At 39.0% G+C, this 11,180-nt stretch overlaps 1 protein-coding gene across 1 annotated transcript; it reads right to left on the bottom strand.

Moving 5' to 3' along the window:
- Nucleotides 1–868: 868 nt before the first annotated feature.
- On the bottom strand, nt 869–10,975 carry LOC140150611 (uncharacterized). Its single transcript, XM_072172661.1, has 7 exons — nt 10,274–10,975; nt 7,963–8,153; nt 5,923–6,117; nt 5,226–5,331; nt 4,603–4,799; nt 2,692–2,773; nt 869–2,546 (listed from the first exon to the last, which is right to left on the bottom strand). Exons 1-7 carry the CDS (start codon nt 10,605–10,607, stop codon nt 1,012–1,014), a joined length of 2,640 nt encoding a protein of 879 aa, XP_072028762.1. The 5' UTR covers nt 10,608–10,975; the 3' UTR covers nt 869–1,011.
- Between the last annotated feature and the right edge of the window lie 205 nt (nt 10,976–11,180).

Genomic DNA, 11,180 nt, shown 5'->3' with positions numbered 1-11,180 from the left:
TTTGAATACTATTTTTCTTGCATATTTAATGACCCCGTGACACAACGCGCAATTACAGAATTTTTTTATTTTTTTATTTTTTGACAAATTGGGCATGCAGTTAGTGTGTATACAAAGTTTCAGACCTCTCTCTCATTTTATAAAGAAGGCACAGACTCCCAAAGATGAAATTTATGTAAAGGGCAACTTTTGGGTCCAAATTTAGACCCCCTACTCAAACTTCAAATGGCTGCCACAGAAAATCCGTAAGAGCTACAGACCTCAAATTTGCAGGTTTGTAATATTTTTACAGGTACAACATATGACTAAAATATAAAGCAAATCTGAGGGGTCAGGTGGGGCGCCTCCTTGATTTCATATGGAATGACCCATATTTGAGAAAAATTGACGGACAATACAGGTTTTTCTAGTGCTCATGGTGGACATATAGGTGGTACAAGGAAATCAACAGGTATACGTTAAAAATGATGCTTAGATAAGATGTCGATATTCTAGATTGATCATTGTAGTCTCGCTTATTCCTTTCGTTATTTTTAATGTGGTCGGTCAGTGACCGTTTTGCCAAACAATAGTAGTCGGAGCAAAGATTTAAACAAATCTTGTTCAGTTATAGGTCAGCTACAAAATCGCCAAAAAATCACTCGCTCTCCCTTCGCTCTGTACATGCTGCGAATTGTATCTCAATCATATAACCACGCAGGGTTCAAGAGGACATCATTTAAATATCTTATTCTTTGCATGTTGAAGCAGGATATTTTGAATGACCCTCGTATCTTTAATTTAATATATACATAGACGTATGCAGCAGCGACGAGAAGACAGCATGATTTAGTTGGTCTAAAAATTACTGTAAAATAGTTTTATAGTTTTATAGTTATATTATATAGTTTTATATGAAATATATTATTATATCGGCACACAATGTGAGTGTTCTAGTCGTACTGGTTCATACAAATAATGCCCTGCTATATCCTAGGTATTCCATGACATAAACAGTCCCTGGTGCAAATCTTATAATTCAGTTGTCGGAGCACCGCTTTTACTGCTTCCATTACCATCTGCTCCATTTGTTTCTGTGTCATCAGTTTTGTCTTTGGTTGCCGAAATTTCAGCCCATTGATTTTCTGATGCCTCACTAGGCTTACTGGACTCAAAATTAGCCCAATTACTACCATTGTCCTCAATGTTAATTTGTGGCTCTGACACAGAGCCATTATTTCCATTGGTAGTATTTGTCGCAAAACTGGCCCACTCTTGTTGAGACTGTTCCTCATCGTCATCTTCATCTTTCTCAAGTCTGGAATATGCAACTTCATCTCCACTGGACGCAGATGCGTGTTCCCCTTCGTTGTCTACGTTATCCTGCACGAGGTGAAGTGAAGGTTGGTCATCTTTTTGCGCAGGGTGTTCTTGTAAATCAACCCCAAGTGCTTCCACCGGCGTACTTTGAGATAATGTTTCTTCTACATTTTTGTCAGCTTTTTGCTCTCTAAGAATTTGTTCTTCAAGTTGTTCTTGTACTGTAGGAGCACTCTCTGTATTAGCTTGTATTTGTATTACAGGATACGGAGAACTTTGGCTTGCAGTATCAATATTGGTTGAGCCTTTGTCAGCATCAGGTGCAGGATCAGGAATGGGATGGTGCAAATTCCCGTTAACCGCGGTTTGATTGTTCTCGGTATTACCTTCCTCCGAAACAGCAGACTCGACTTCTCCACTGTTTCTATTTGATACACCAAAACCAGGAGGAGGCGGAAGGTGGAAATCCGCATCATTGCTCCCAGGAGCACTATCGGAAGACGATGATGACGACGATGATGATTTTCTTCTTCGACTTCTAGAATCTTTTCTTGTTGCCCCACTACTAGGAGGAGGTGGTAAGCGAATTTCTGCCTCGTTATTTTCAGACGTTGCCGGTGATTGAGACGAGCGACTCCTTTTCGAATCTGTTCTCTTTAAGCCACCAGGAGGTGGCGGAAGTCTGATAGCAAACTCGTCAGCAGGCGTGCCTGAAGGTTCTTGAGGTGATATTTCTGAGCTTAGTACATGTCCTCCGCCGTTTGCTACTTGTTCGCTTTCGTCTTTCTCCAATTTCTCTGTGGACTTTTGCACGCTAGTTTCTTGTTCTTTGCCATTCTGTTGCGGCGACTGTCCGTTTGATGTTGAAGGTTGATTTTCTTTGACCTGTTCAACAGTTTCATCAGGTTCATCAAATCCCTTACCAGAATCTGCATTTTTGTGTTCTTCCTCATCAGAGCTTACTTGCTGTTCTTGATCATCGCTTTCACCCTCAATTTCTTTTAATTTCTGAAGAAACATCAGTCGTCTCTGAAGATCAGATACGTATTTAGACATATCAGGTCTAAATCTAGACGCCGGTGATATTCTTCCGATACTTTCGGACAGAGCTCTTGTAAATCCAGAGTTATTTCCACAACAGAGACCAAGATATTGTACGCCTAGTTGTGCACATTGTCTGCCGAATTCTGCTATTTCATCTCGTGAACACATTACGCAGTCGAGGTTATCAGGGAAGACTTTTCGGCCTGTTAAAGAACAGAAATGTGAATAGAGTTACTACAACATATAATACGGGCAGGAAGATGTCGAAAGAAATTAGTGAAAATTTCTATTGCCTATGTGTTCTATGTAAATCAAAAACAATATGCGTAAGAGCAAGTACGAACTAACCGGTGAGTGGGTCGGTAAGATCTTGGTAAGTGACTTCATTCTCGTTGGTTCGATACCCGACTGGAAGAGCGGCAAAAGGAACCTGTACAAAAGATGTTATCATTGGTTAAAATGCTAAACATACATGTATTTTGTGGAATGCACTGGTCAGATTTGGATCTTATCTCATCTACCCAACCCATTGAGAACATGGCCGGCCACTGGAGAACCACCTCTTAACCTAACACTACCAGGTACTACAAAATACTACATAATATAATTACCTTAAGTGATACATAGGCACGCTTTTGTTGGCCGGGCCAGCGAAAGCGCCGTAGCTACTAGTCGCCGACCTAGTGCGTGGCATGTGAGGGATCTCGGGTTCGAATCCCGATGGGAGAAAACTGCTTCTTTGCTTGTTCTGTCCATTCCAGTTGCCAAAAACCTTTGGGGTGTTAGGGTTAATACTGACTTTCAGCATCCATCCTACCCGGTATATCCGTTTCCTAATTGAAAGATTTTCAGGTTTTGACCTCATAATCTCATCAACTGATCAAGCCAATTAAACCCCCTGCGTACAGGATTCGAACATTTTCTGTTTAACATTTAAAACAGCTAAGCTTTCGACTGTGGAGCATAAAACATGATGAATTGCCTTATTAACTTCCAAAGGGAAGTATTTTGACATTAAAGGAGCCACGGCCGTGGTCATGGTGGTTGCTTAACTTTTGGATTACTGGCCCCTATCTTATTTTTCAGATTGGGTGAATATTTGGACTAGCGAACATTAAAACTAGCGGCCAGTCCTCACATGGAAAGGACCAACTAAAGGGATAGTATTACAGTATTATAATTGTTTATATTCCGGCAAGTTTTTCTTCAGAAAGGTTTTTATTTAATATTCCGGCTGGTCGTTTCTGCGAAAGGTTTACACTACGTTCGGTGAAATGTCAACAACACAGCTGTTACAACCACAACAACAACCTACATATGAGCAAGGTTTTTAAGTCAAGTCAACACATACATAACTGACAGCCAGTGAAAAAATTTCACTGACTATCCAGGATTTGAACCTGGGACCTTCGGATCACCGGACCGATGCTCTACCAACTGAGCTGGTGATCCGAAGGTCCCAGGTTCAAATCCTGGATAGTCAGTGAAATTTTATCACTGGCTGTCAGTTATGTATGTGTTGACTTGACTTAAAACCTTCTCATATTTAATTTAAGACATAGATTAAATTTATTTCCGAATCCGTCTCGAATATAATTCGGAATGATTTCAAACTCTTTCTTAAAGCTTCTTGGATGAGAAGATGATAGAGGGCAGGTATTGAACTGAAGGCCATAGATAATAACATCACTGCTCTTCTCCATCTGACTTATTCGGCTCAGTTGGTAGAGCATCGGTCCGGTGATCCGAAGGTCCCAGGTTCAAATCCTGGATAGTCAGTGAAATTTTTTCACTGGCTGTCAGTTATGTATGTGTTGACTTGACTTAAAAACCTTGCTCATATTTAATTTACCACATAGATTAAACTTTATTTCTCCAACAACCTACATAGTTAAAATAAAATAACATAACTGTTGGTATTTATACAGCGCCTTTCACGTGTGTACATGTACCAAATCGCTTTACATTTATTCCACTGTCGTTAGACTATGTCAGCTGCCATACAACGCCCAATTAAGGCATGCTCATACCTTATGGGCGGCGCTCAATGGACAATATTCATAACAGCTCCCCATTTTACCCCTGGGTAGAGAGAGGCAAGTAAGGTAAAGTGCCTTGCCCAAGAGCACAACACGATGGCACCGCCGGGGCTCGAACTCGCAATCCACCGATTACAAAGCAGAGTCCGTACCGCTGCGCCAACGTGCCCTATTCAGAGAAAATCCTTTAGAATATCACCAGGTTTCCACCTCCATTTACCTGCACATATTGTCGGTACTGTGCCAACAAAGATACCATTGTTCTTGGACCAGTAGAACAGTTAAATCCAACCACATCGGCACCAGCATTCTGTAGCATCTGTAAGGCTTGTCCTAACTCGATACCATCAAAGGTCGCTAGTTTCCCTTCCACGAAGAATTGGTTTGTAACACGGAGTGTCACTACAGCTGGTAATCCTATCATAAAATTCGAGCAAAAGATTGAACGTTTTCAAAAGGATTTCGAAAAAAGTTTCGAATCTAGTTCAAAATCGTGAGTGACACTATACTCAAATCGCATTTAAAAACATTGGACTAGGATAGTTGATAGTAATGTTTGTTTCCTGAAATTCTACAGCTGGTAGGCCTCTTATAAATCCTATCATAAAAAGCAAGGAAAAGATTCAAATTTTTTGGAAAGTTTCGAATCAAGTTCAAGCTGTTCAAAATCTGTCTACATTCAAATCGTTTCTTAAAAAACTAAGCAAACACACTTTAAAGAGAAATCACAGTTATTGGCAATGTTGGTCATAATTCAAAGAACTTGACCCCGTGACACCGCATGTGACGTTTGTTATTTTATATACCATTATGACTTTCAGGGAAATGCATTCTGCAACCTACCCGCTTCTTTGATGACCTCAGTCGCTAGAATAGCTTCTCCAACATGACCAAATGTCTCTCCAATAACGTAGTCTGCTCCTTCTTGAACTGCCCATCCAACTTGCTCCTGAAAATGATGATAGAAATTATAATTACATGGGCTTAGGAACCATAGGGCTTGCTGGGCTCAGCCCCCTCAATAATTTTGATGTGGGTGATCAGCACCCCCCTATGATTGCAGTAAGTAAACATAATGTGATCAGATACTGGGAAAATGGGTGTTTTTGACATATTTTTCGCAAAATGTCCTGACACCGAGGGGGAAACCCCTGATGGGTCACCAAAAATGTTTGTTTGGTCAGGCCCGCCCCCTCAATTCTGAATATCTTCCTAAGTCAATGTATTATTATTATGCGTTATTCTGACAGTCAACATTTGTTTTGCATATTTTATTTATTTATTCGTGCGTTTCGAAGATCATTTCTCCGAAATGTTTTCAAACCTAAATACTGTCGGTATATAAATAACACCATTCGTAGAAACGCCTGGAATAAGTTCCTAAACATGCTAAATGGAAGTGCTACATCATAAAGCCATTAATTCACTTTGCAACTGTCGTTGTTTGATTCCCTGTATGGCTCTCGCGAGGGATCCGATTATTCATAATTATGAATAAATATTATTACGCTTACATGGTTCTCAATTGACTACTTCTTACCCTAAATATTGCTTTGACTGCTTCTTTACTGTCAAAACTGTTGGGTATAAACAGCGATGTGTTGCAGATGGTTCCTGCCATAAGTGTTCCTGTTTGCATGGCCACACCCTTAGCTAAACGTAAGGCGTATCGGTTCATCGCTTCTAGTTGATCTTCTTTGCCGACATGTTTCAATCTTGCACGCTGGGTATAATGCTGGAACGAAAAAAATGAAACAAACAAATAAAGTCATGTTTTAGATGGTTTCTGACAATAACTGCCCAATCTGTGGTATCATTTATTTGTCTATCATAACGCACTACGCATGGATCTGTATGAGTAGTCCCAAAATTAAGCCAAATCTAACAAACAACACATTATTGGCTCAAATCAATTCTTAACCATTTGGAGTTATTTTGCATAGGATTTGCGCCACCAACGTTTTGATCCCCTCATTCATGTCATGCTTATACATCCCAAAATACGGTATATTGGTAAGCCTATATTAGACGTGTAGGCAAGATTTAAATGTCGTTCCATAGCATTATGGTATGTATTATTTTGTCTAAATATAAACAAGATGAACAAGGTTAATTACTTTTCTCATATCAGTAAAGTATTGGTTTACATGACCCATTTGATAAGATCATTTATGCAAAGACCGACCTGTGATAAACAATGCTTGTACAAATAAAAACACATATACAGGCTATATCAAAATGATTGGTACCCATCAGTTTTCATCGATATTAAATGGATTAGCCTGACACATCAAAATTCATAAAGTCATAAATTATACATTCTGGATATTTCATATGTATTCAACGTTGTATTTGGAAGAGGCCGGCTTTTCAATAAACATCAATTAATGGGTACTAATCATTTTGATACACCCTGTATACTGCACAACTTGATTTTACAATGGGTGCTGATGATCTTTACACCGTTTATATTTTCCTTTATAGCATTCTCTCTCTCTCTGTGTCAGGTGGCGCTGTGTAGCGCTGCTGTGGTCTTCACAAGAGTACGCCATCTCACTCGATCCGATGCCAAGTGTGTTGCACCTTGCATTCCCTGGTTAGAAACCAGCTTCACGTCATTAGTCCAAGATGTTGGTGGACGTCCTCTTCCTCGTTTGCCTTCCATGGCCCCTTGCAAAATCTGTTTTTCTACACCTCCATGTTTCCTGACAATATGGCCAAAGTACTTCAGCTTTCTCTCCATTATGCCGCTTCTGATGGTTAGACTTGTACCAATCTTGTCAAGGATCCAGGAATTTGTTCTCCTGTCTTTCCATGTCACTCGTAGAAGCCTCCTGTAACACCACATCTCAAAAGCATCTACTCTTTTCCTATCATTCTTGGTCATAGCCCAAGACTCGCATCCATAAGTGGCATATCTCTTTAAAATGGCAATAATACTGTCAAAATTACAGGATAGGTAATGGGTGCTTTGGTGCAATGTGCGAATGCGGGTCTGAAAACCGACCACGAATTTCAGTGCACACAATTTTGCAAGTGAAGACCCAAATTTGTACCTATGGTTTGGAGTTTTGGAATGATTTTTGCTAAAAAAACACCAACAGAAATTTAGCAATTTCTCCGAATTTCGGCGATATTAGTACTGCTGGAACTTTGGAACATTATATTAACAAGAGAGCTTTTAAAAACCCGGCCTGTGCTCGATTTAGACCATGTGTGGCATTTGTATCCTAAAATTAAAAATCCAAGTGTACACATGTTTCCCGTATAGGCTACGGTAGGTCGCGCGCACATTTCGGTTTTAGGGAACTAACAATATTTTTTACCGTATTTGTTTACAAGCAATATGAAATCACTAAATATCCTGTGAAAATGAAGCTGTAATTTTCCTAAAACTATATATATCTATATTACCCTGCACTGATTTGACAATAAATTAAGTAATATTTGAGGCATACGTTACCACACATCCCGACTCCAGAAATAAAAAATAAGTTTTTATTTTGTTTTAGCCTATATATCGAGCGATATAATAGCGCCTTTTTAATTTGAATGGTTTGCAGGACAAGTCTTCACTTACTGTAAACGCAACTACTACGTCACTTCCGGCGTGCACAAACTCTTCATACTGCAAACGGACAAGATCTGGACGTCCCAACACAACCTCGGGAAGGAACGGACCCGCTTGTAGGTATCCTCGACGTTCAAAACTCATCACATAACCTTCTGCGCATAGAACGGCTTCTTTGTCCCGTAATCGCTCCAAAAGACCTATGAAACAAAATGAGGCAAATGACAAGTTCATTGAAACGCATTCGTTTCGATGTTACCGATGATAGGCCCTATCTGGATTCCAGTTTTATTGTCTTCATTGAATTGCAATGAATTTAATTCGTTTTAGAACTTTTGAAAGGTTGTTTTTCTTTATAGCCTACCCACGATTTAACGGTGTGCGTGATTGGTCGATTAGCAGTCCTTAAATCCATGTTGTAACATTTCCATAAAAAATAGATTAGTATTTCGTTTCCATAAAATGTTAGATTTTACAGTCAGATATGTCTCCTTTTACTTTTGAGCCGATCAACTGAGGTAAAGCGGAAAAAAAATGGAAATTACGGGCCTACTACCAGCGCCGATGTCGCTAATGTCGCTAATGCGTTTCACTCCGTCGGTCGTGCAACGGCACGGCCCTTTGATCTGTGTATGGCTGTCCAGCATGCCATTTACGTACTGTGTTATAAACATGGTGTACCCGTTCGACTTTTAATATTTCCATCGTAATGATTCATTCAAAATTTCGGATTTTGACAAAACTGCAGCATCTAAAGTCGTGATTTTGGCAGGGGATGTTAGTTTAATAAATTACGGTATATTACAATTGAGGGCGTCCTCCTCTGAAATGTTACAATAATGTCTTTAACTGTTAACAACCATCAATAGTCAGGTACGTCTATATGAGAGCTTTAATATGAACAGGCTTTTCGTTAATATTTAAGACATGATCATTGTTAATGCCCTCAATTATATATTATAATGAACCAACAATTACTCAGGCATGTACCTATTCGTAAAACTAACATGCCTTTAAAGTCATATGCCTATTAAAACATTTACTGAGGAGACGCCATCAATATTTTTCAAAATTCTGTTTTTTTACACGATGCTATTGTACTTTATTAAACCAACATACCCTGCAAAAATCAAGATCCTAGGTGCTGCAGTTTTGTCAAAATCCGAGATTTCGAATAAAACGCAGGAACCGTCGTTTTATTATTACGATGAAAAATATTAGTCGAACGCATACGCGATGTTCATAACACAGTACGTACATAGTGGTGTGGGACGGTGATTTACTAGTAATCAACAAAGGATCGTACCGTAACACGCCCGAAGGAGTGATATGTAATGACGACATCGGCGCTGGTAGTAAATTCCAATTTCCTTTGTTTTGCCTTAGTTGTTCGGCTCAAAATCAAAAGGGGATATATATGACAGTAAAAGCTATAACATTTTCTGGCAAAGAAATATTAATCTATTTTGTATGAAAATTTTATAATATTGGCTTTAATACTTCTAGTGCCTACGGGCAATACGATGCATAAAAATAGTCCTACAAGTTGGCAGACGTAGCGTCTAGGCCTAAATGTATTTATTGAACGTATTATTTTTACTGTTACATGTCTACAGACATCACGTCACAGTTATTTTCTAAGAAGGAAATCTAAACTTGGTTTAGGTCAAAAGTCTTTAATGTATCTACAATCTGGAAGGCCCAAGTTTTCTTCATGCATCAAGTCTATCCGTAGTAGACTGATGGACCAATTATATTTCACTTAGTTGGAAGTATTTACATTGAGAATGTTGAGCACACATGACACATGTGATCAAATCGCACATAATTGCTTTAACGTGTTTAAGACTTTAAAATGTTTAGCATGTTTAGATTGTCTCTCGTTTTACGTATTTTTTAGTAACTTTACATGATCTTGCAGCTATTTCTGTTGAATGATAAATGGCTATAACAATTCATGTTTGAATTAAAATATTATTGCAGGCACCCGAAATCACTGGTCTACATTTAGGCCTATGGTCTACGTGCATGTAAGCCTTTTCCTTTTAGTGTGTTTTTTTTTTTCTTTTTTCAGATCTTGCAGATATTTCTGTTCTGTTGAATGATCATTGGGTAATGGTTACATTCATGTTCGAGACTCGAGTTAAAAATCTTATGTGCGTGACAGGCACCAGGTTGCTTTGATATAGCCTACAGTGCATGTTATGTATCTGGTGATGCATGATGGAACACTGGAATACGTGTATACTCTCACGAACCGAACATTTTGAACAATTACAAACTTTTTAGTACCATTAAAAGTTTAAATAAGTCTACCCACCTTTACTTTTAGGAGGTTTTTGAACTTGCTGCTGCTGCTGTTGCTTTTGTTGCTGCTGTTGTTGCTGATGCTGTTGCTGCTGCTGTAGCTGCTGCTGTTGCTGCTGTAGCTGCTGCTGCTGTTGTTGCTGTTGTTTCTGCTGTTGTTGCTGAAGCTGCTGCTGCTGTTGTTGTTGTTGTTGTTGTTGTTGAGGTTGCTGTTGCTGTTGCTGTTGCTGCTGCTGTTGCTGTTGTTGTTGTTGTTGTTGTTGTTGTTGTTGTTGCTGCTGCTGCTGTTGCTGTTGTTGCTGTAGCTGCTGCTGTTGCTGCTGCTGCTGTCCATTGGTCGTTGCCATGACGAATTAGTTGTATGTGTCATGTATAGTTCCAAAAATTGATAATGACAACATTTACTTCAGGGCTGAAGATATGTCGATTAATTCCTTTCAAGATTGGTTTTTGCGTGTAACTAACAGCTAGTACGTATACGTTGCAGTAGGTCAATTATATATAAACAATAAGCCAATTGTAAACACTGCATTCCAGGCGTAAAAATGCAACTTTATCTAGCAAGTCAGCTCAAATCTTTGCTCTTGTTCAAAGTATGTTGAAGATAAGAATAGAACCAGTATCTGGTGAATCCATATCGTATCTAGCGGGCATGTACAGTTAATATTGTTGACAGAGATCCTGGTGGGTCAACTTACTGTCATGATAGTAGAGCTTTTGGTATTTTTGTCACTAAAGTAGCATTCAGGGATTGGACACTCTTTATAGGCCTAGCCTATATAAATACATGCACGTGTTAACATTTGAAGTGTTGACCACTTTAATAAAACAGAATAGTTATAGTTAAGTGTTTATTTGTGTATATGAGTAGGCCTACAGTGTTTATTTATATTATAAACACTAATGTTTATATACTAAAT

The sequence above is a fragment of the Amphiura filiformis genome, chromosome 4 (assembly GCF_039555335.1).
Source record: "Amphiura filiformis chromosome 4, Afil_fr2py, whole genome shotgun sequence".
In the NCBI taxonomy this organism is placed as follows: domain Eukaryota; kingdom Metazoa; phylum Echinodermata; class Ophiuroidea; order Amphilepidida; family Amphiuridae; genus Amphiura; species Amphiura filiformis.
This window is presented reverse-complemented; position numbering and strand designations above follow the sequence as displayed.